A 24,202-nucleotide genomic window follows, 5' to 3' on the forward strand; every position below is an offset into this window, starting at 1 on the left:
AGTATTAGGGTGAAGTTGTGTTCATCGAGGTTGTAGCAGCAGGAAGAAGTCAGCTGTGTGTGGTGGAGAATGTGAGCCAGACAGGAAGGACCTCCTCAGCTGCGACAAGGAGGCATCAGGTCTCGGTGTCCATGGAAACCAATCTGCTTGAGGGAGGGAGCAGGGGATGTTAGATTCAGGGTCTTAAATCAGTGTTTAGAATTAGAAGCTCAGGAGGCAATGAACTCCAACTTGGAGGTAAAGAATTACACTAAATTCAACTCAGCAGCCAGGCATAGTGGCACGCCTTTAATCCCAGCACTCGGGTGGCAGAGGCAGGAGATCTCTGTGAGTTTGAGGCCAGCCTGATCTACATAGTGAGTTCCAGGACAGCTAGAACTACATAGTGAGACCATATCTTGAAAAAAAATTAATTTTAAAAATTAAAAAAATCAGCTCTGCATGTGTCAGTTTAATTCCTCACAAGAACTCAATGAGACAGAGGTTACAATATCCTTTTTGTTTCGTTTTTTGTTGGTTTGACTTGAGTTTTTTAGACCAGGTCTCATGTAATCGAACTCACCATGTAACTAAGGATGGTCTTGAACTCCTGCTCCTCCTTCCTCTATTGATCACACATTCTAATTGTGTGAGAAATATGTAGTTTAATTAATAGCTGTAGTCACGGGTAGCTGAGTAAGAAAGAAGGAAGGAGGTCAGACAACGCCATACCTCTTCTGCTCCCTACACTGCCCTGTGTCGTGTGATGCTTTAGTCTAGGACCCTTTTCTTCTGTGGAGACCAGGAGCATTCTCCACATGAGAGTGACTTTATTTCCTCCAAGTGATCAATAACCAACCAATAAGTGTTAGTTGAATGATAGAATTGACTGGGCAGTCCATCTGCCCTGGGAGAACTGGGGACAGCCCCAGAAGAAGCTATCTAGGCAAACCATAAGCAGCAGGGTCAGTGGTATGGTTACTGGATAGCCAGGTGGAGAGGAGCTCAGAATAAGTTTTAAGAGGATTTATTGAGCATGTGAACTCCGGTATGAGTACTAGGTGCTCCCATGTCCTCCTGTTATTGGATGACAGTGATCAGGATGTCAGGATGATGGTCACGAAGCCACCAGGGCCATATTAGGGAGCATCTTAGTTCAAACAAGTTTGTTCAGGGTAGCAGACACACACAAAAACAACTTCTTCGTGATGTAACTCCATCTTTAGCAGTTACATCTTAATACGTATTAGGTTACATCTTAATACGCAATGATTTTCACAAATAATCCTGCCATCTCCTGGGTTATAAATAAGAATGCTGTTGAAGAGGAATACAATTCAAAACACCTTTGAAGAGGCACATGTGACCCCACGTTGAGTCTCCCAGAGTGAGAGGGTGGAGGGTCTCCTTTATCTATTTGGAACTTGAATTTGAAAATAGATTAGTGGATGTCAAACTTCCTTTGGCTCTAAATAATGGAAGTGTAGCGATGGCCAAGTTTCTAGGGAAGCACACACACGGTTTCCACAACCATTTTCTGCCTCGCTGGTTGTATTCTGGAAAACCAGTGACCAGGCACAACTGGAAGGGAAGAATTCCTAGCTGCTAGCACCAGTTAACATGCATTATAGACACTGTCCATGGCTTTGGTTTAACTTGCAAAGGTGGATAGTGGCAAAGGTAGATAACTCAAATGCCCAACCTCAACTCCAGCCAGGAAAAGAGAAGCGTGTGCCTGTGACAAATATAACTAACTGCCCCTACTGCCCCAGCCAATGCGGATGAGGTTTCACAATTATAATACTAAAAGCAGGGTATGGTGGCGCACACCTTTAATCCCAGCACTCGGGAGGCAGAGGCAGGCGGATCTCTGTGAGTTCGAGGCCAGCCTGGTCTACATAGCAAGTTCCAAGCTATCCAGGGCTACATACTGAGGCCCTGTTTCAAAACAACAAAAATCATCCTAGAAAGTAATGGAATAAATAAATTTTAAAATCCACTATGCATCACCGGGCATTGGTGGCACACGCCTTTAATCCCAGCACTCAGGAGGCAGAAGCAGGCGGATCTCTGTGAGTTCGAGGCCAGCCTGGTCTCCAGAGTGAGAGCCAGGATAGGCTCCAAAGCCACACAGAGAAACCCTGTCTCGAAAAGAAAAAAAAAATCCACTACGTATCAACCAATGGGTCTATAGGGCTAATATTTGAGATTCCTTAAACTGTTATTCTAGAGTATTTATTGTGCACACAGCACTATGACGAGCTGCATAGGGGTGCAATCATGAAGACACATTTGAGCGCAGGAGCTGATAATCAAAAAGGTTTGTAAATAAGGTACAAGGCAGGAGAGAGGACTGAAGAAGAAAGTACTTAGACCTAGTAGGGCTCAGTGGCTTTTACAGATGTTTCCTTTAATGGGGCCTCAATGGTTCAGGGATATTTCACTAAGTGCAAAACAGGGGGATTGAATTTCAGCTGAGATAATCAAGTTGAAGCTCAGAAGCGCACAAAGAAATCCAGGACACGCAACTCACGTGTGAGCGATATCGTGAAAACTGCATCTAAAAAGGAAGTTGGAATGCAGTTGTGGGGCGCCCAGACCCCTCAGCTCCTGGCAATTGTCTCTCTCCAGACCTGACAGACCTGGAAGAAGTAATGGAACGTTTTCTACTGTACAGTGTGGCAGCCCCTGGGCACGCGTGGCTACTGAGCGCTTGCAGTGCGGTTCATTCAATAAAGAGATTAAAATTCTGATTGAATTTAAATGAAATACATTTAACTAATTTGACCATATTAAATTTAAAACAGGTAGTTAATGGGCGCCACGCTGCACACGCATGTGATGGGACCCCGCCGTGAGGAGCCCTTGCTGTTCTAGACGAGCAGAATTCAGCGCCCAGGCTCCACCTGAGTCAGAGGCAGCTCACAATCACCTACAGCTCCAACTCAAGAGGGCATGACGCTTTTTCTGGCCTCTGTGGGCATCTGCACCCATGCACACATATGTACGTGTAACAGCCCTGACTTATCTGGCAGGGGCTCCCTTTACAAACAACCAACAACCATTGCTGGCAGAGCTCCACTCCGTCTTTAGTTTTGTGATTTCATCCAGTTAGAAGCAGCGTGGAAATTAATTATATTGCAGGATGACAATTAACAGAAGAACAAACTAGATAAAAACAGCAGCAGATGGTAGATTCTGGTAATTTTTTAAAAAATTCTAGCACACCAGTGTGACTGACTTGTGACTGTTGAGAAACGTCACATCCCCCCCCCACACACACACACCCCTCTTGGACGCAAAGATTCTGTCTTACTCATCCTAGGTGATTAACATATGCATTGCTAACACATTGTTCATGAGCCGCAAGGTAAAGGCATAAACATTCGACAACATCAACACTCAGAAGGCTATGCTGCTTGTGATACAGATCTATCACGTCACATATCAGGCCTCTGGGCTTCCAGAAATGCCATTTACCAGTTATGATGGAAAAGAACAGAAATGTGATGTGTCATTTGCATTCTGTAGAAACAAACTTCGTGTGTTTAGCCTGTAGGGAGATATGTCGCAAAGACACCATATGGGTTCCTAGGAATGGACTCAGTCATCCACCAGGCTCAGCTGCCTCACTGGTCCAGAGTTGCGACTTACTCACTCTGGTTCCTGCCGTTGGTGTCTAGAGTGTACCAGTAGGGCCTCCAGAGACGTGTGTGGACTCCAGGACTTGCTCTGTATTATTTTCACTGTGGCTTGAATCCTTACGCTGCATGCTTACTTATAAGCTTAATTGTGCACTTGCCAAGTGTTGCACTGCTAGGTATTATTACAAAGACTCTGTAAGAGCTAAATGCCCTTACCACTAAAGGCACTCCTGTAAGGTAAATTTGGAATCCGTATAAGCATTAATTTAAGCAGCCGGGCTGTAGTTTTAAAAGGCGTCATATGCTTCCTTTTAAATGTATTAGAATGTTTACTTTTTCGCTTATAAATCCCTTTGGCTGAGTCTTGAGCATTTTATTACAGATATAGGCATTTCATTCTTTCACCCATGTGTGTCTATTTTGGGACAAGCATTATCCAAAGCCCAGAAATATAAAGAATTCTAGGACAAGATCCCTGCCTGTGAGGTGCCTAGAATCAGTGAGAGAATAAAGCAGGAACAGATTATGACCTGCCCAGTGTAAAATGTATTTACAATATAATGTTGACTCCCCAGGTAGTAATAAAGCAAATGGCTGTGAATTACAAATTTCTCTTGCGATCGGATCATTCAATGACAAAAGCACACGGAACAGTTTTTGAAGGCTGGGGTTTAAGAATGATGCAGGCTTAGGTTTGAATCTCCTACTCCATTACCTCCGACTTTTAGTGAGTAAGTCTTGTAGACGTGGGCTACGCATGCAGAAAAATACTTGTCCTCTTGTGCAGTGGACCAGGCAGCCACACAAGGAGCACACCCATGTGATACGGTTCCCAAATCCAGGAACAGAGTGCAAGCAGCCATCCCCAAGACTCTGTTCAGGCTCTGGCCACTTGGGTCTCCTGTGTGCAGGCACTGTTGTGGTTTCTAAGGTGAGTTATGTATGACTAGTTTTGTACTTTTTACACTTTTTTTTTGTCTGACCCTTGCTCAAAGAACCTGTGAGCCTCATCCATTTCAACAGGTACTTGGAGACCAGCGGTTCTCAGTGCTTGTGGGATCTCATTTTGTGAGTAAAACACAGTGTATACTATTGGGAACACTGGGGTAGTCTCCAGCTTGGGGCTGTTTCAGACAATGCTTCTGTAAAGGGGCAGCTGAACAGTGAGAGCTTGCACGGATTTACACTTCCTCAAAGCACAGTAGACTCTCACAGCTCCATGGGCTCACCAGCTGATAATTGCCATCTTTTATTTTATTGCCATTTAAGCGCTCCAGTGGGAACACAGTGGTATCATCTTGTGATATTAGTTTGCATTCTGTCCCAGTTTTATTTCAGTGACTGTGATAAAACCGGGCAAAAAAGCAACTTAGGGAAGAAAGTTGATCTCAACTCACAATTCCAGGCTGTAGCACATCATTCCGTGGAAGTCAAGGCAGAGACTTTTAACAGTAGTCACACTGCAGCCATAACTAAGAGGAAAGTGAAATGAATGAATATGTACTTACTTTCCTGCTTGCGGTTATCTCAATTTCTCACTGTTAAACAGTTCTGGACCTCGATACGTAGGTAATGGCGTCACCCACAGTGAATGGAGTCTTCGTACCATCCCCTCACAGACATGTCTTATTGGCCAACCAATAAGGACACTCCTTCACAGACATGCCCACAGGCCGACCAATGAGGACAACCCTTCACTGAGATGCTCTTCCAAGGTGACGCTAGGCCATATCGATTTAACAATTAACACTAACCATAGTATATTTTTTCTATCACTAATAAAGTTATTGAGTTTGATTTATTTATGGCCATTGAATCAGAACTGTGACAGTATCTTTGGTGGCATATCTGTTTTACCTTGGAATGTCTTTTTCTTATTGATTTGTAGAAGTTATTTACATATGTGAGTCCTTTATTGACTGTATGCATTGAAAACATGTCTCCTGATCAGTCAGGTGCATTTTTACTTTCTGAATTGTTTCTTTTGATTAACAGAAGTTATTATTATTGTTGGTTCCATTCATCTTTTTTTTCAATTTGAATAACTTCAGCAACCTGTGGAAAACTTTTAGTCTAATTCTAGGTGACAGACCTGTTCTCCTCCATGTCCTTCTTGAAGCTGTGTGACTTTACCATTTGCATTCACATCTGCACATACAGACGTGATTTTTGTTTGTACTGTTTAATCTCTCTCTACCATGGAATGTGAGGCTCAACCTCATTTTCCTCTTATCCAAAAAAGGGGAAATAGTGCCAACCTTAAGTTATGTGCCAATAAAGGAGACTTAGTGCTTAAGTGTTTTCCTTGTTAGCCTCACAAGGTATAAGATGCTACACTGTGTGTTGTGGCCACTACAAAGATAACTTCTTTCCAAAACTCAAAGGTAGCAAATTAGAACCACAATTTGGTTCAGGAGGCAAAGACAGGTGGATCTCTGAGTTCAAGGCCAGCTTTATCTACAGAGCAAGTTCCGAGATAGGCAGAGCTACACAGAGAAACCGTGACTAGAAAAACCAACCAGCCAACAAACAAAAACCCCCCACAATTTGGGAAGTAAGTGTCCTATAACGTAGAATATAATAAACATTGTGATCAAGTCATAAACAGAAGTATCATCGTGTGAAGGCAAGCAGCGAGAGAAAAGGGAAACATGAAGACAGTTTAACACCAGAGGACAGGAGCTAACAAAGGAGATGGAAGCAAAGCTCTGATGGAATTGTCTTAATGTGCAAATATCCCTTCTGGTTCAAGTGAAAGATGAAAATAGAATTCCTTACTAAAGAAAGTGCAATAAAACTAGACCTCTCATCCACTCAAAACATGACTTATGGGGCTATAAATAGATCGGACCCTCCTGGAAACTTAAGTAAGAACCACACAATGGTTTTTCCATCTCATCTAGCAATCCTGCTTTGGGAAGTTTATACTAAGGGATAATTTAAAACGTGAAAAAATATGCACAGAGTTTGTGCAGGAATCGTTTAGAGTAGCATAATAGTAGAAGCCACCAAAATGTACATCCTTGGGAAGTGGGGACACTGCTCTGTCAGGCCTCTCAGTGGACGACAAAGCCATCTAAAAGGACGGAGACAAGGGCATAAACATGCATGTAACAATGGTGATGATAATGTCTGTCTGTCTGTCTGAGGCCAAGGAGATGGAAAATATATCAGGAAAAACACAATAATTTTTTGAGTATGGTGAAAAAATGGAAAGTCTATTTGGGTTTTCTGTTCAGTGCTTTTTAAATGTATGTTTATGTAATTCTTTTTATGGGTCTTTTTTTGTGCATTGATGTTTTGCTATGGGTGTTGGGTCCTCCGGAATTGGAATTACAGACAGTTGTGAGCTGCCATGTGGGTGCTGGGAGTTGAGCCCAGGGCCTCTGGAAGAGCAGTGAGTACTCTTAACCACTGAGCCATCTCACGTCTCCACTGTAAATCTCCTTCACTTGTCTGGTTCCACCCCACCACTGAAATATAACATTTATACAGACCTAATTAACACACATTTCTCTCTTTCTACTAGACATTGAACTCCCTTGGTCTTGTCCTTTGCATTTCTGTCTCCAAATATGGGCTGGAATGTACAGACGGTTATTCATAAACATTGGCTCAAGAAATGCACTCTGCATCAAAATCGATTAATGAAACTATAATATAAGGTTCACCCAAACCATAGGTTTTTTCTGTTTTTTGTTTTTGTTTTGGGTGACAGATTGAAATTATTCAACTTGACATTTTTCTTAATTCTTTCAGACATTGTGAGAATTTTCAGTCTTTTAGATCCTAACCCAAGAATTCTGGGTAGTCTTTGGAACCTAGAATGTAAATGTTCAGCCTGTGTAGGTCAGAAAGGGAAGACAGGGAAATTTCTCTTTGGCTGAAGAGTGTGTCACACACTGTTACATTGCCCTGTGATCATCCCAGATTTGAGAGTAATGATTACATTCCAATTTCCACAAAAGTCAAAGCCTCTGGAAAGCCCCCTGGAAAAGACTGCTTGTAAATCAGACAGATGCTTATCAAAACCGCATGCAAAAACGTGGAGAAAAAAAAGCTCCCAAATTTCTCACAGACCTAAATGGTCCAATAGGTTATAAATTAGTGAAGGAGATAGAACACTTAGAAGACAGATGTTTTCTGTGCTACACATGAGAAACTGAACACTCCAAAGTGTAATTATTAGAAATTATATGCTTCCTACACAACCTCTGGAAGCCGAAAAGGACTTTGAACAGCTGTAAGTTTGTCCATATTGTTGTGGTTAAATCACACATGTGCGCACACACAAGTGCACACACTCACACACATGCACACATACCACACACATGCACCCACACTGATGCAAAACAGAAGGGAAAGATGGAAAGGCCCTTAGAAAACAGTGATAACGGGGATGGGAGAGTGTCCTGAGTTCAAGCTCCAGCACACATGGGCCTCTGGGATGTGTGGCCTATGCCTGCAAAGGCAGGACTGTGGAGGCAGAGACAGGAAGAGCCCAGGGCTTGCGGGCTGGTGGGCTGGTGGGCTGGCGGGCTGGCCTGCCCTTGGAGAGCTCTAGGTTTGGTGACAAAGGAATGCTGTCTCAGAAAATGAGGCGAGAATGATTAAGGAAAACACCTGAAATCAACCTCTAGCCTCCAAATACATGTGCATGTACACCCAAGTGCCGCGTACACACGCAAACACACACACACACACACACACACACACACACACACACACACACGGCAGGGGAGGGGAGGGGAGGGGAGGAGGGAAGCAGACACAGAGGCAAAAACCATTGCAGACTGATTGCTTTGGAAGGGACTACAGGGCTCTGGTCTGTTGCTTGCCATTCGGCAGTCTTGGAGTTGGCTCTCCGACTTCTGGTGAGTGTTTTAACATGATGAAAATAGCGTATACCTCACAGGTTGTCTTAAAATTAAAATGGCGTGCACAAGTATGTCATACTGTATACTCTGTGGTGCTCTTATAATGCATAATAAATTGTTCCACAGTATGGCCGAAGTTGTCATTATGCCAGTACCGTCAATTAGACTAGTCCCTGCCGTTGCCTCCATTCAGCTCCTGTGATGGGGAGAGATAAATTCAACATGAAAAATGTTCCCTTTTTAATCCTTTCAATAGTATCTGCAGAGATTTTCTATTCTTTTACAAACGTTTTACAAAATTTCTTACCTAATTATCCGTACCTCACTTTGCCCACACCTTTTGTTGTCCTCTAGCGTCCCCTCCCCCTCTAGCCAACTCCTTTCTTCCACGAGAAACGTTTTCCACTTTGTTCCTCAAGCCTCCCTTGCTAAACTGGCCACAGTTAGATGATGGGCGACAGACACACCTGAGGGCTGAGTGTAGGCTCCTGCTCTCTGTCTAGGGTCTAATGGAGTGAGCAGAAAGTCTGCAGGCCGTTGTGCAGACCGGCTGGCTAGTGGTCTGTGTGTCAGCAGGCGCAGGCTCCTTAAAGATGACTCAGAGAAAAATCCCTCACAAAGCTCCTTCCCCCTCAAACTTCCCTAGTCATCTTCTTGTGACTATCTACAGCCTACTGCCTCTGCATCGCTTCAGATCAAGTTAGCTTTGATTTTTCCCTATCACACTCTCCACTATCTGGTGTGTTCTTGTTTGTGTCTGTTTTTCTTCCATCTATGTGGTTTGTCTGCTTTTTGCTTACCACAGTCTGATGTTGTTGGTACATTTATTTTCTTCCTTCCCCCAGTGTACTACTTAAACGGTTTATTACATTTTACTTATGTGGTACACACACGTGTGCGTGCGTGTGTGTGTGTGTGTGTGTGTGTGTGTGTGTGTGTGTGTGAGAGAGAGAGAGAGGGGGGGGGGACCCCTATGCCACAGCACCACAGCATATGTGTGAAGGTCAGAGGACAGATTTGGGGAGTTGGTTCTCTCCTTCCAAGCATGTGGGTCCTGGGGAACAAACCCAGTTCATCATGTTTGTCAGCCCAGAACACTTTTACATACATTCTCCAGCAAGGGATGGTGTATGTCTTAGTTCCTGACATAGCTCAGAAACTAGCATAGTCTCCCAAGATCTGACCCAGGAGACAAGTTAATTAACTTTTCTCAGATGTCCAAACTCCTTATATCTTCAAAATTTTAACCATTCTCAAAATTTGTACTACAGAAAGTTAAAGCCATGCCAAAAGATTTTGAAGAGGATGGGAGCAATTCCATTTGTATTAAATGTAAAATGAAAACAACAAATCTTAGTTTGCTTAAACGTATTTGGTCATGACCCACTTAGATTTTTTATCTGGATTTAATGTGGGAAAATGTCACGATGTATGATTTGTTAAGAAACACGTCAAGCAGGAAGAACAGCTTGACGTCATGATAGTCCAAAACCTTTTCTGGCATCCTTAGATTGATGTTACTTCTCTGCCATATAAAATTCACATTACACTGGGGCACATTAAGATTATTTTAGAACCAAATCTGTAAGTTCTGTTTCACATACAGAAATTCTTTTATGAAAGTTTATCACAAGACTATGTCGGGAATGGAATGCCCTTAGGATTACCAAAACACCTGACCAGTGTAAGAGCTTCCAGTTGGGAACATCTTACTACCTATGGCATGGTAAGTTAATTAAGTGAAATAAGTGGCTGTGAGGTCTTTAGTTTTATTAAGTCAGACTTTACAAAAAGTAATAAGAAACAAACAGTAGCAGAATACTTTTAAATTTACTTCAAGTTGATTTATGAAGGAGATAGAAAATAATCCACTGGAAACTGTCTTCTTATTAGGTTATCTTTTTATATTTTCTCTGTCACGCTCTTGTATCCTTCTCTGTATAAATGGAAGTGCTTTCAGTATTTCATTGTTCAACAGTTTAATTTTTCTGTATTTGTTTTGTAGAATGTTTATTATGTTGAAATATTATCTTTCAGTTTTTAGCATCTCTGGGATTTTTTAAATCATGGATGGGTGTTGGATATTATCAAAGGCTTTTCTGTATGACATTATTATAATACTTTTGTTATTGAAAAAAGAAAAGAAATACAGCAAACGGAGTAAATCGTAGTCTGTCTGTTAGAGCTTGTAGGAATGTATCTATGCAGTGCAAGGGGCTTCAGGCTCTTTCTACACCTAGCCTTGGAATCATATCACAGAGCTGGTAAGACAGCTTAGACAGGGCAAGGATGCCCTTGTGTTCTGTCTCTGCTCTCTCTTCTCTTCTGAACCATCAGCCTAGATTCCAAACACTATACTTCCTGCCAATGTTCCTTCCCCAGGAGGCCACACTCTGCAATAGGAATGGTGAGTTCTTGCACTCTCGAAGGCTAAGGAAAACTTGATACATCTTTTTTCCAAGCTAGTTACAGTGTTTCTTATCTGATGTGTTTTTACTGGGCCTTGTTGTAACTTGCTAGGTTTACTGAAGACGGTAAGAATCTTGTGCCACCTTAAAACAAACAAATTATAACAATGACAACAAAGCCAAGGAAAGAATGACCAGGAGAAGACCTACAGGAACTAGCTTTGGTTCTATGTGCTTCAAACTTCACTAAGCCACTGTGTCCTAGGATTTCCCAAGGACTGTGGCAACCCCCGCCTAGGGCAGAGGTGGCCTTGTTTCCATCTGAAGCCCACTGTCAAATAAGCTAGAGTAATGTAGGTTGAGACACATTCTAACAGAGGATCCTAATGTACTCAGAACTGAACACCTGCCTCCATCAAGGCTACCACAGGACATGTTGTTAAGGCCCATGGCTTCATGGGTGTTCACAATTTCATTTAATTCGCAAAGCTGGGCTAGTAAATTTTTGAGCTCTTGCCCCACTTGTCAAAGAAAGCTTCAGCCCTCCTTGGGCTGGAGCAGCAGCGGCTTGTATGGCAAGAAACAGGACCAAGAAAAGCTCTTTGAAGATGAACTTGAAACAGACATTCAGACAGTGAGATTCTGAATTTGAAGTATTTAAAGTGCTGCTTTTCACCAGACCCCAGATGCCAGTAATCTGTAGCTTTTACTTGCTGTCTGTCACATACCCTCCTGCAGAGTGGGCTCTTGCAAGCAGTTAGAGATTATCGCATTCCCATGCTGGGAGCATCTCTCAAGGGGGCAGAGAGAAGACTTCTTATGTGAGAAAGAGTCATCTCGGTAGAGCAGAGCAGGGAGGATGGGCGCACCTTAAGTGGAGAGAGATTTGCAACCGACAGTCCCACCACCTGGGGTAGGCTCCGGTACACCTCACCAGCCATCTCCTAGTAGGAGGCTCCGATGGGTGGCCGTTGGGCCGGTGACCACGCAGTCCTCTAATCTCGCTGAGGTCCACTGCTCCATCCACCAAGCCCTTTCTGGTTGGAAGCTGTCCTCCACTGGCTCCTCTCTCTCTTCCTCCTCGGCTCACCTCTCCCAGCAGAAGCGGTTCTTTGACTCCTCACTAACTCTTCTGCTAATGATTTCAGGCCTTCTCCTCAAATGTTTAAGGAAATGTGAAACCATCTAGCCAAATTTAAGACTCAGGTATTTAAAATGACTGACACGGAACCCCCTCCCTCCTCCTTCCCGGTTCCCAACTCCCTGTCGCTGAAAGACCATTAACTTTAAGAATATACGCTGCATTCTCTGACTTGGGTTTTTCCTGGGAAGGGCTCCTCGGGGACCTCAGGGTAGCGTGTGTGTGTGTGTGTGTGTGTGTGTGTGTGTGTGTGTGTGTGTGTTGTGTGTTGTGTGTGTGTGTGTGTTGTGTGGTGTGTGTGTGTCTGTGTGTGTGTGTGTGTGTGTGTGTGTGTGTGTGTGTGTGGTGTGTGTGTGTGTGTGTGTGTGTGTGTGTGTGTGTGTGTGTGTGTGTGTGTGTGTGTGTGTGTGTGTGTGTGTGTGTGTGTGTGTGTGTGTGTGCTGAAGTGAAAATGTATCAGGTTCCAATTGCCCAGTCAGTCCTTGGCTCCCGGGTGCCCAGGCGGTGCTGCGGGCTGAGGAGCGACTGCACCCCGCGTGTCCCCACCCCCGCGCCCGCCCGCGCAGCGTGACTGGCGGCCGCTGCAGCGGGCTCGGGAGACGCGGGCCGGGTCGGGAGCGCAGAGCCAGGAGGCGGCGGCTGGTGGCGTCGGCCGCGCGGTCCTCCTCCGCGCCCCTCCCCTGGCGCTCGCACCGCCTGTGCCCGGGAAGCCGCGGCTGCTGGCTGCTGGCTGCTGGCTGCTGGCGCGGGGAGCAGCGCGGACGCGGGGGCGGCGGGAGCGCGGACCGCACAGCTGCCCCGCAGTCGGCGAGGGGACCCCGGCCTGCGCGCATCCAAGTGAGGGCTGCGCCCCGCCAGCCCCAGCTCCGGAAGCCTCCCCGCCTGCGCCCCACCGCACGGCACGCGCCATACAGCCATGAACACCAACGACGCCAAGGAGTACCTGGCCCGGAGGGACATTCCTCAGCTTTTCGAGGTAAGAGGCTGGGTGACCCAAGGGTCCCCAGCGGCCATCCCCGGGGCTCGGAGGGCCAGTGCCTGGCTGCACCTTCCGGTGCGGGTTACCCAGTGAAGGTGCTCACAGAGGCTGGCAGTCCCCTGGCCCCAGACAGGTCGCCTTTCCCGCGGGTTGCTAGGGTCCCTGTCAAATGTGGACTTCAAAACCCGCATCTTGGGACCAAATTTCCCTCTTCGAGCAGCCTTCTGGATGTAGGCTGCCCCTCCCCCCGTGCACCCCTCAGTCATGGGCGCCCAGAGTGGACAGGGCACGGTGGCCTGGCTGCACTCTCTGGGGCTAAGGGTCAAGCCAGGTGAAAGTACAGCCGCCCACCCCTAGCCAAGACAGGAAACTGAAGGGTCCAGAGCCCTAAGCACTCCAGGCGCCAGGAGTTGGGACCCTGTCAGGGAAGGGTAAGCATGGACGAAGCGACCCTCCTGGGAAACAGCTTGAGGAGAGAGAGATGGAGGGAGGAAACACACACACACAAACACACACACACAGAGCACACCACACACACGCGCACACACACACACACACACACACACACACACATACAGAGCACACCACACGCACACACACACACACACCAACACAAACATACCACACACACAGAGAGCACACACACACACCAACACACACACATACACACACACACACACACGCATGCGCGCGCACACACACAGAACACACCACACACACATACAGAGTACACCACACGCACGCACACAAACACACCATACACACACACACCACACCACACACACACACACACACACACACACACACACACACACACACACACACACAAAGAGCCGACCCTCCTGGCTGGGTGGGTGAAGCCCTATGCCCCAGTCAATGAACTCCAGAGCGCATTTGCTGGTTCCTTGAAAGGTTCTCCAGTCCCTCCTTCCGGCTTCAGCCCCAGCCCTCCTGCCCACCTACACAGACTGGGTCGGACTAGGAGCGGCCAGACAGGCGCGACTCCTGTTGCTGGCCTCTGCTGGCTCGCAGCAGCAGCATCCGCACGCACGGGGACCAGAGGATGGTAACACTCCAAGACTATGAGACAGGAGGCTTGAGATGAGTTAAAGGAATCTTGCTGCAGCCACAATGGCCTTCCCAGAGAGAAGTACTGTTTCCCTTCTCTCCACATTCGATCTTAAAACACCCCTAAATGTGAAGTGCTGTTGCCTTAGATTATAAAACAAAATAATATTTAAAAAAGAATGGCATCAAGCCAAGATTCATAGGCTGAGCCCTTAAAAACCCGGCCTCGCATTTCAAAGGAAATGATAGACTAATATAATAAACTAAAGGCCACGCATTGTTCTTTTCCCTGTTTGTTCTGTTCAAAGGAAAGTGTATCTTTTAAGAAAATAATTTTTACAATAATTCCTCTAAAAAAAAGTATGTTTTACTTGGGATGCCATAATTACAGTGCTTCAAGAGTTTTTTCCTTTGTTTTGCAAATATGGAAATGAAGAGTGGAAAGATTTTTTTTAAATCATAAATGTTAAGATTGAAACCAATTTTATTTCTACACTTCTGAAAGAATGATAGATGCGTCAGTAGGAGAGGCTCCTGATTGCAAAATGTGGGAACTGTCTCTTCCTTGGTGCCAGGTGACTTACAGAAAGCCTGGATGGCCTGTTCTCAAAACTCTACACTGTGTATGCAAATAAGCTGTGTCAGAGAGTTATTGAGGCTTCAAGCTTTTCATTGGCTTTTCTGCATATGAATGGGATGTCCCAAATAGTGCACACACCCAAAAGGGAGTCAGCCTGCTTACCTGAGAGGCACTCATGCAGCAGGTTGAGATTGAGCTCTGGGCTGCAGAAAGCCAAAGGAGATGTGACCTCTAGATTCCATCCCAGCAGTGAGAGGAGGAGTCAGCTGTGGGCAGTCTGGAGGGAAGCAGGCCCTGATTGTCCATGTGATGAGCACAGACCACAAACAGCAAAGTGGATTTTCTGTGCCAGAGCCACACTGCTCTAAGTGCATGGAGTTTAACCAGGTGGCTGCCAAAACCCCAAACAGCCATAGTAGCACACGCCATTAACGGTCAGGAAGTTGACGGATGGGTCTATTGCATCACCAAAACAACTATGTATATAATGCAACTTCTCAGATTTCTTTGGGCAGCATAGGATATTTGCTAGACCCATAGCCAAAAAGTACTTCCCCTTTAAAATTAAATTAAAAAATCAAAGCAAACTCTTTCAGTGGGTTTTGCTGTGTCCTTGATCCCACCGAGCTTTGTAACGTGAGTATTGATCTGGGACCTAGAGGGAAGACTTGGCAATTAGTCCGAATGCTACCAAAAGTCCGATCAGATTAGTAGTAATTTCAGAGGATTAACTCAGAAGCTAAGAAATAGCATCTACTAGTTATCTTCACCCTGAGGCAGCTGGCTACTAGAAAAAAAAAAAGACTTGAATTATCTTAAGTTATCAATGAAATAGTGTCACCCATTGTCCCTGTAAAAAAAAAAAAAAATCAATGATCCTCAGGAGCTTGAAAATCCCTTTCGCAGTCAGGAAAATTTGTGTTGCATATGCCCACTGACTTGAGCTTTAGGAAAGTAAAAATTAAGAGACAGGGATTTTAAATGTTAATATTTTGGTTGGATTACATATGAGTCACAAAGAGCCAAAGAGCCTGGTGTTTTCTTTGACCCCATTCGATGTCTTTTATGTGATGTACAAGGAAGATTACCTGAGTTTCCCATGAGACACTGGCTTAGAATTCTGAAGCTAAGCAAGTCACTAATATCTCTAAAACATGATTTCATGACCCCAAAATAGAGGCAGTGCTGCTCCCAGGACTGCGTGTGGTGTGCATATAAGTGAGCATGCACACAAGAGTCTGTGTGAGACATAGTATGTACACAAAAGCATACTCACAGAGCCTATGTGAGACACAGCATGTACACGTGAGCACACACACAGAGTTCACGTGAGACACAGTGTGTACACATGAGAGCACACACACAGAGTTCACGTGAGACACAGTGTGTACACATGAGAGAGCACACACACAGAGTTCACGTGAGACACAGTGTGTACACATGAGAGAGCACACACACAGAGTTCACGTGAGACACAGGGTGCACACATGAGAGCACACACACAGAGTTCACGTGAGACACAGTGTGTACACATGAGAGAGCACACACACAGAGTTCACGTGAGACACAGTGTGTACACATGAGAGAGCACACACACAGAGTTCACGTGAGACACAGTGTGCACACATGAGAGAGCACACACACAGAGTTCACGTGAGACACAGTGTGTACACATGAGAGAGCACACACACAGAGTTCACGTGAGACACAGTGTGTACACATGGGAGAGCACACACACAGAGTTCACGTGAGACACAGTGTGCAAACATGACAGCATACTCACAGAGTCCGTGGGAGACACAGGACTTCATGTGTGGGTACAGTCTGTTCAGTCCCAGAGGATAGCAGGAGCGTGGGAAGCTAACCTGCCTCCCAGAAACTGGATGACGCTTTCTCTGCCCCCTCAGCAGCTGAATTCATCTGAGGGAGCTGCACATCCAAGCCCACTCCATTTAGGATTTCAAAAAACAAATGCACCTAGTAGGAATTGCCTGCCATTTCGGGAAAATGGAACAATGGTAATTTAAAAATCGAAAGCTATGTTGAAGTTGGCCAACCTTCCCAAGGGTATGCTTCATGTGTTAGTCATGTATATAGGTGAGAATAATTTATGCCTTTTCCATGAAACATTCTAGAGGAAAATACTGTTGTACCTCAGACCAGTTCTCAGAAGCCAGCATTTCCAAAGACGTAGAATTTTTGGAAACTAATATGTACTAATTTCCATCAGCTGCACACTTTTAGGGGTCCCTGCAAACACCATGACTGACAAGGAAACAATCCAAATGAGGTAAGAAGGAAACCCAAATTCAGCCCAACTTAGTGCTAGGTCAGACATCTGGAGTCTGATGCCACGTGGTTTATTTTTTGCATATTTAAACACGAAACTTTGGGGGAAAGTTTCCTCCTGCCAGTTTATCACAACAAAGCTTTAGGCATGGTTACAGTCAAGCTCCTTTGCAAAGTGCATCTCTAGAAAACACCTGTGGCCTTTTCCACAGGAATGGGTTCTACTGACTGTGACAGTGCTCAGGATAAGGACCTGGGGAGGACAGGTTTGTATAAGCAGAAGGGTGGGTTCTATTGCCTGGGAACCAATGCTCAGGATTCTGGGGGATTCTGGTGAAGGCTGACCTCATAGACTAACAACAGATCACCAAGTTACCAAACAATATCCACTCTAGCCTTCTGGGTGAACAGGTGTCAGTGTCTTCCATTGAGAAACAAAGCCTGGGTGTTTAACAGTTCTGGTTTCTCTATTGCTGTCTGTGAGCACATAGACATCTTACCCTCTACGAGGCTTGATGAATTAAAACCATAAATTAAAACCAAATAAGACCATACTTTCCCCTCTATAGTCTTGAGAGATACTGGAGAGATTTCTTTTTTATTCTTTTATTAGTTCAAATTAGGAACAAGCTTGCTTCACATGTCAATCCCTTCTCCCTCTCCCTCCCCTCCCCCCCAACATCCCACCTGCCCCTAGCCATCCCCCCTCCACTCCCCAGGCAGGGAAAGGCCCTCAAAAGGGGCTCCCCAAAGTCTACCACATCAAATACTGGAGAGATTCATTGTGTATCAATCAGCATTTTTGAAATCTCTAGCATTAAAGTTTCAGATTTGTTTTTATTATTTTAAGTGTGTGTGTGTGGTGTTTGTGCACATGAGTGTAGTGCCTGTGGAGGCAAAAGTTGACGTATGCCCTGGAGCTGGAATAAGCAATTGTCAGCTGCCTGATGTGTGTCCTGGGGACCAAACTTGGGTCCCCTACAAGAGCAATAGAGACAACTTAACCACCCAGCGATCTTTCCAGTCCCCAGCTTCAGTTTGAAGCCTCCCTTTTAGACTTGGGTTTGGAATTATCTTTAGTCTCAACCATAAACTTCAACATGTGTATACTATACACTAGAGAGAGCATCAGGTTCTTGAAACTAAGAAGTGGATGGGCCTACTCTCTCTTCATAAGATCTTTCCGTTTGGGAGACTGACAAATAAACCAGTGTCCCAATATAAATGACAAGTGTGGTGTTTCAACATGAGTCCCACAGGCCAGCACAGGTATCCAGAATTGTGATAATTATCATGGTGATAGCAACTGAAGCCAACATTTGTTGAGCGCATGCTACATGTGAAACTCTTAATAAGGACCATATAAACACATTTTTAAAAATCTATAAAATAAAATTTACTTCACAGTAGAGGTAAGATATTTTCATAAAGACAGGATAAGACTTTAGGGGCTTAAATAAATAAATAATGACAGGGTCATTTCCCATGATGCACTTGTCTTGATGGGAGTCTTCAATGGCACAGTTGCCTTGCCATTTGAAAGGCAGAGGATGGATGCTGAGCTCAAAACTTCCTGGTGCTAGGCATGGTGGCTAAGCCTTCAATCCCAGAATATTCAGGAGGCAGAAGGAGGTGGATCTCTGTAAGTTCGAGACCAGCCTGATTTACATAGTGAGTTCCAGGTTAGCCAAGGCTACATAGGGAGGCCCTGTTTCAAAAGACCAAAACCAAACAAAACACAACTAACTGGCCAAGAATTTAAGGGTTTACCTTAAATCCTCAATCAAATCTCAGTTTCAAATCAAATTGTTTACTAAAAGAAATGCAAGAGCAGAAAGAGCAATTCTGGTGGTATCATCACTAATAGGATAGAGGGCCTGGAAATAAACTCTTGAAGCTACAGACACCCACTTTTTGACAAACTTGGCAAAAGCAAACATTGGAGCATAGACAGCCTCTTTAACAAATGGGGCTGGAAGAACGAGGTATCCACATGCCAAATGAAACTAGATATGCATTTCTCGACCAGCTAAAAAATTCAAAATTGATCAAACAACCAGAGGAAAATAAGGAAGACAAATGATAATAAATGCATAGGCAAGGACTTCCTGTCGAGGGAGTTGGGGTGGGGGTGGGGGATCAGAAGTTCCAGAAATTTGAGCAAGAACTGACAGAAAGGATTACATGAAATTAAGATGGCTCTGTAAGGCAAAGGAGACACAGAATGAAGATACAGCATACAGAACGCAGGAAGAAATTGACCTGCTGTACACCGCACAAGGCACTAACGAGTAGGATATATATATGAAGAATCATAAAATAAAGCACCAATAAAGCAAATCATCTAATCAATGAATGTACAAAAGAATTCAATGGACAGTTCACAAAAGAAATCCAAAGGGTAAAAGGAAGTAAAGAAAAAAAGCTATCAACATCCTTAGACACCAGGGAAATGCAAATTTTTTTAAAGATTTTATTTGTTTTTTTATATATACAGTCTTCAGAGGGCACCAGATCTCATTCAAGGTGGTTGTGAGCCACCATGTGGTTGCCGGGAATTGAACTCAGGACCTCTGGAAGAACAGTCAGGGCTCTTAACCACTGAGCCATCTCTCCAGCCTGGGAAATGTGAATTTTAGCCACACTGATATCCCCCCTCCCTGGTCAGAAAGACTGTGGTAAAGAAATTGAGCATATGCTGAGAAGATGCAGGGGGCAGGCGTTGGGGAGAGGACCCTCATACGCTTCTTGTGGGCATGTAAATTACTGGAGCCCCTACAGAAATCAGTATGGAGCCGACTCAAAACAGACTTGAAGACATAGCTCAGTTGGTACAGTGCCTGCCTCAAATGCCGAAGACCTAGGTCCAAGCCCAGGCACTCCATGAAGCAGATGTGTGGTGCACACAGGGGAGCCTGTCACAAGGAGGCAGAGTGGAGAGAATCAGATGTTCAAGATTACCCTCTATTATAAAGCAAGTTCAAAGCCAACTTGAGTTACATGGGACTCTGTCTCAAAAGCAACAACACCCCAAGCGTAACTACCTCATGACTCCAAACTACTTCCGGGCACTCAAAGGGATTTAGGCATACCACCCAAGTACCCATACATCTATGTTTATTGTGGCACTAGTTACCACAGCTAAGATACAGACTCAGCTTAGATGATAGACAAAGGCAACTTGGAAAGGAAGGGAATTGTTTCAACTTATACTTCCATCATGGGGGCGGGGGAGTCAGGACAAAAGCTCAGGCAGAAACTGAAGCAAAGGCTATGGATGCATGCTGCTTTCTGGCTGGCTCTGTGGCCTCTACTCAGCTGGCTTTCTATACAGCCCAGGCCCACCTGCCTAGGGAAGGTTCTGCCTACAGTGGACTGTGCCCGTAACTGAGGAAGTCCCCCACTAGCATGACCTCAGGCCAGCCTGATCCAGCTAATTCTCCAACTAAGACTTGCTCAGATGACTCTGGACCGTGTCAAGCCAACAGCTAAAGATAACTATTAACAGATGTTAATCAACAGATGGATGGATAAAAAAAGATAGAATATGACTACGCCATGGAGTTTTAACCAGTTAATTCGGAAGAACGAAATTAACTTTTGGGGACACAGGAGGTGTGATTGGAACTGGAGGTCATGCTAAATGAACTAAGCCAGGCAAAAAAGGACAAATATCATAGGTTTCCTCTAATGCAAAATTCCAGATTTACACAAACAAACAAATAAATGGCACTGAGATAGAAGGGAGCTGTCTGTGGAGAGGAAGGAGACTAAAGGGACAAGGGCTGGGGAGTGACCAATAGTGCATGTTTGGTCCCATGGACGGAATCTAGACTTAACTGTGTGTGTGTGTGTGTGTGTGTGTGTGTGTGTGTGTGTGTGTGTGTGTGTTTGGCATGAAACTGGAGCAGGGGTCATTTGGGGGCAGGAGGGGACCAGTGGGAGGGATGGGGTGTGAACATGGCCAAAGCCCAATAAGACTCATACAGGTATGAAATATCATTCTGACGACCATTATTTTTGTATGATGAAAAGTAACAAAACAACAATAAAACAAATAAAAGTGCTGAAGACAACCCAAGAGTTACAGATAAGACATGACAACATTTTCACAAAAGTGATGCTTCCTGGTGGGTTTGTCAACATGATATAGGCTAGGGTCATCTAGAAGAGCGATCCTTCAGTTGTGAAAACCCCTCTATCACACTGGCCTGTGGGAGAGTTCAGCTCACTATGGGTGGTGCCACCCCCAGCAGGTGATCCCAGATTATATAAGAAAGTGGAGGAGCACGCCCTGAGGAGAAGGCTGACTTTTCCCACAGCCTCAGCTGAGTGCCTGCCTACAGCTTCCTGCTGGGGTCCCTGCCCTGACTTCCTCTCTGATGGGCTGTGATGTGGGAGTGCGAGCCACATAAGTCTTTCTTCCCTACCTCATGGTCATGGTGTTCATCACAGCAGTAGAAAACAAACAGGACACGGTGTCAAGATAGATTTTATATGTAATGTATTTGCATATATATATATATACACATATCTATTTCAGAGCCTTTTGAATGGCTTGATGTGTTCCAAGCCTGAAGACCCCATAGAGTACTTGGAAACTTGTTTACAGAAAGTCAAGGACCTAGGAGGCTGTGAGAAGGTGAAATGGGACACATTCGTCGGCCAGGAAAAGAAGACGCTACCGCCGCTGAACGGAAGCCAATCTCGGAGATCCTTCCTCAGAAACGGTAATGTGTGTGCAGAAATGATAGGCACCTCTCGGGAGCGCAGATCTCTTCAGAATACACCATGCAGACTGGAGAGAGCACTTTTCAATGACTGGATTCTGGAATTTGTCTTTTTCTGCTACTATTCTAATAAGGGGGGAAACAGTACACCATTATCTGGCAATTTTCTGCAAATTTAATGAAAGTTGGTACTACCAAATTCATTATTTTGCAACATAAATTACATTTAAGAACCATGACATTATTATTTTTTATTGCAAGTAGGCTCTTCCCAACTGCACGAGTAGAATGCAGGTCAAATGGTAGTTAGTATACGACAACTCAACATTTTTTATTAGTTAGAAAGAGCCATTGCTCAGTAATATTGCTTCCAAGGACAGGGTACATTTTAGTGTGTTTACACAAGTGTGTGGGTGGCTTATAAGGCTTATTCAATAAAGATACACTGACTATTAAACACAGTAGATTTGCCATTTGGGTGAAAGATGCAGCAATAAATTTGCTGACCGTGTCAGGGGTTCTTGAGAAGTGAAGGCTGTAGTTGGTTGAAGCAGATTCGAAACTTTCCAGTCCCGTTCAGAAGTGTGTGTTTGTCAGAACTCTCGGGCCAATCAGCCTTCTCAGCTGAATGAAGTTGTGAGCATAATAGTAGGCAAACGTAAAATTAGTTCCAATCAGGGGAAGCAAACTAATTCTCTTCCAGTAGCCAAGACAATTATATTTCCAAAATTTAAGCCATGTTCAAAAATGGTTCCTCAGTGACGTTGGAAAAGATGGCTCAGCACTTCAGACTGTGTCCTCCTCTCCAGAGAACCTGGCTCATGACCAGCAGCTCCCAAGTGCCAGCCCCCTCCCCCAGTGGATCTACTGCCCTCTTCTGGCCTCTTCAGGCATCTGCACTACTCAAGTGCGTATACCCCACACAGAGACACACATAAATAAATAATAAATTAAAAATACTGTTCACAGAAGTTTCAGGCATACCAAGAGGATGAAACACGTTTCCTTCTCAATAACTATAAGAAGTAAACAGTGCTTAGTCTGTGTGGCCTCGTCAGTCACGACCCAGTTAGATTTTATTTGAATATGAATGGAAAAAAGTCACGGTGTGCCAATTTTTAAGAAGCTCAATAAGAGGAAAGTAGAAATGCCATTCCCTCAAAGACATCTCCAGAGTGAGAAACATCCTTCCTTGTCCAGACAGAGTGATTGTGATGCTAATTATATTTGCATTAATCACTAGCCAGGCCTTTCCATATTACACCTGACTTCCTATACCTGGAATATATGATAGGAAGACACAAAACCTTTTCTAAACGCATTTATTTTGTAATTACAAATTCTTGTTTTATGTAGTGATTTACCCTTTGTATTCTTTGTTTTTATTTTAAAATGCTGGGGATCAGACTCTGGGGAATCTCACACAATTAAAAAAAGCATCCCATCTACTGAGCTGAAGCTCTACCCCTTCCTGGGTGTAAGCCATAATTGGTGCAATAGGTTTTTAGATTCAACAAAATTATTAATTGCCCCTAAGCTTAAATATTGGTAGAAACATAGTGATCCATGGATTATTTTTTGCAAATGTAGTGACAATGGTATACATAGAATTATCTTGAGAAATTATTCTTTTTTAAAAGATTTTATTTATTATGTACACAACATTCTGCTTCCATGTATATCTGCACACCAGAAGAGGGCACCAGATCTCATAACCGATGGTTGTCGAACATGTGGTTGATGGGAATTGAACTCAGGACCTCTGGAAGAGCAGTCAGCGCTCTTAACCTCTGAGCCATCTCTCCAGCCCAAGAAAATATTTTTATCATCTAAGCAGATTAATTTCCTAAATGCAAATGCCATAAAGCAAAGGCAAATGATTGGCAGAAACATTTTTCATTTATTTCATTTTAAGGAAGAGCAGGTTACTATGACCAATGCCTTTCCCATCACGGCCTTTCCCCACATTTTCTAAAGTCTGTCTACCACCGTCTGACGTCTCCATTAGTGGAATCGAACAGTCTAGTAAGCCAGTGAGCAAATGTGTTCTGTCAATAGAGAATGCAAAGTTCCAACTGATGAGTACCTTGGGTGATGGTGCATTGAAAGCCCCCATGGAAAGCCAAGTAGACGTCCCTTCCCCCCTGCAGGGACTGTTTGGTAGTTAGGGTTCTCTTTGTATCCTGGCTGTGATAATATCACCCAGCATGAGAAAAAGAAGAAACCGTCAGCTATGTATTGACAATGGCTGATGCCATCCGTCTGCCTGTCTGGCGCTTGCCAGGTCTGTCTTCAGGACCACTGGGATGTGTGTGGTTTGTATTTCAACTCTTCATTTTAATGTTGTAAGTGTCAGCTGGGATCTGCTACCCATTTTTCGTCACCTCTGTTTGTCTTCTAACTTCTGACTCTGCCTCTTCTGCCAATCCTGCCCTATGACTCCAGCCCAAATGGATTTATCCATTCCTTGATCTGCTGTAGAGTTTACCAGGAAAGACTTGAACATA

The 24,202-nt window shown here is 44.5% G+C and overlaps 1 protein-coding gene across 1 annotated transcript in view; it reads left to right on the top strand.

The window, feature by feature from the left end:
- Positions 1 to 21,519: 21,519 nt before the first annotated feature.
- The window catches only part of Ak5 (adenylate kinase 5), a 182,537-nt gene continuing 179,854 nt past the window's right edge, over positions 21,520 to 24,202 (top strand). The window contains exon 1 of the mRNA XM_035451656.1: positions 21,520 to 21,695. Coding sequence (XP_035307547.1) covers positions 21,527 to 21,695 — 169 coding nt within the window. The 5' untranslated portion in view covers positions 21,520 to 21,526. The remainder of the gene's footprint in view (positions 21,696 to 24,202) is intronic.

The sequence above is a fragment of the Cricetulus griseus genome (genome assembly GCF_003668045.3).
Source record: "Cricetulus griseus strain 17A/GY chromosome 1 unlocalized genomic scaffold, alternate assembly CriGri-PICRH-1.0 chr1_0, whole genome shotgun sequence".
NCBI classification, from domain to species: Eukaryota; Metazoa; Chordata; class Mammalia; order Rodentia; family Cricetidae; genus Cricetulus; species Cricetulus griseus.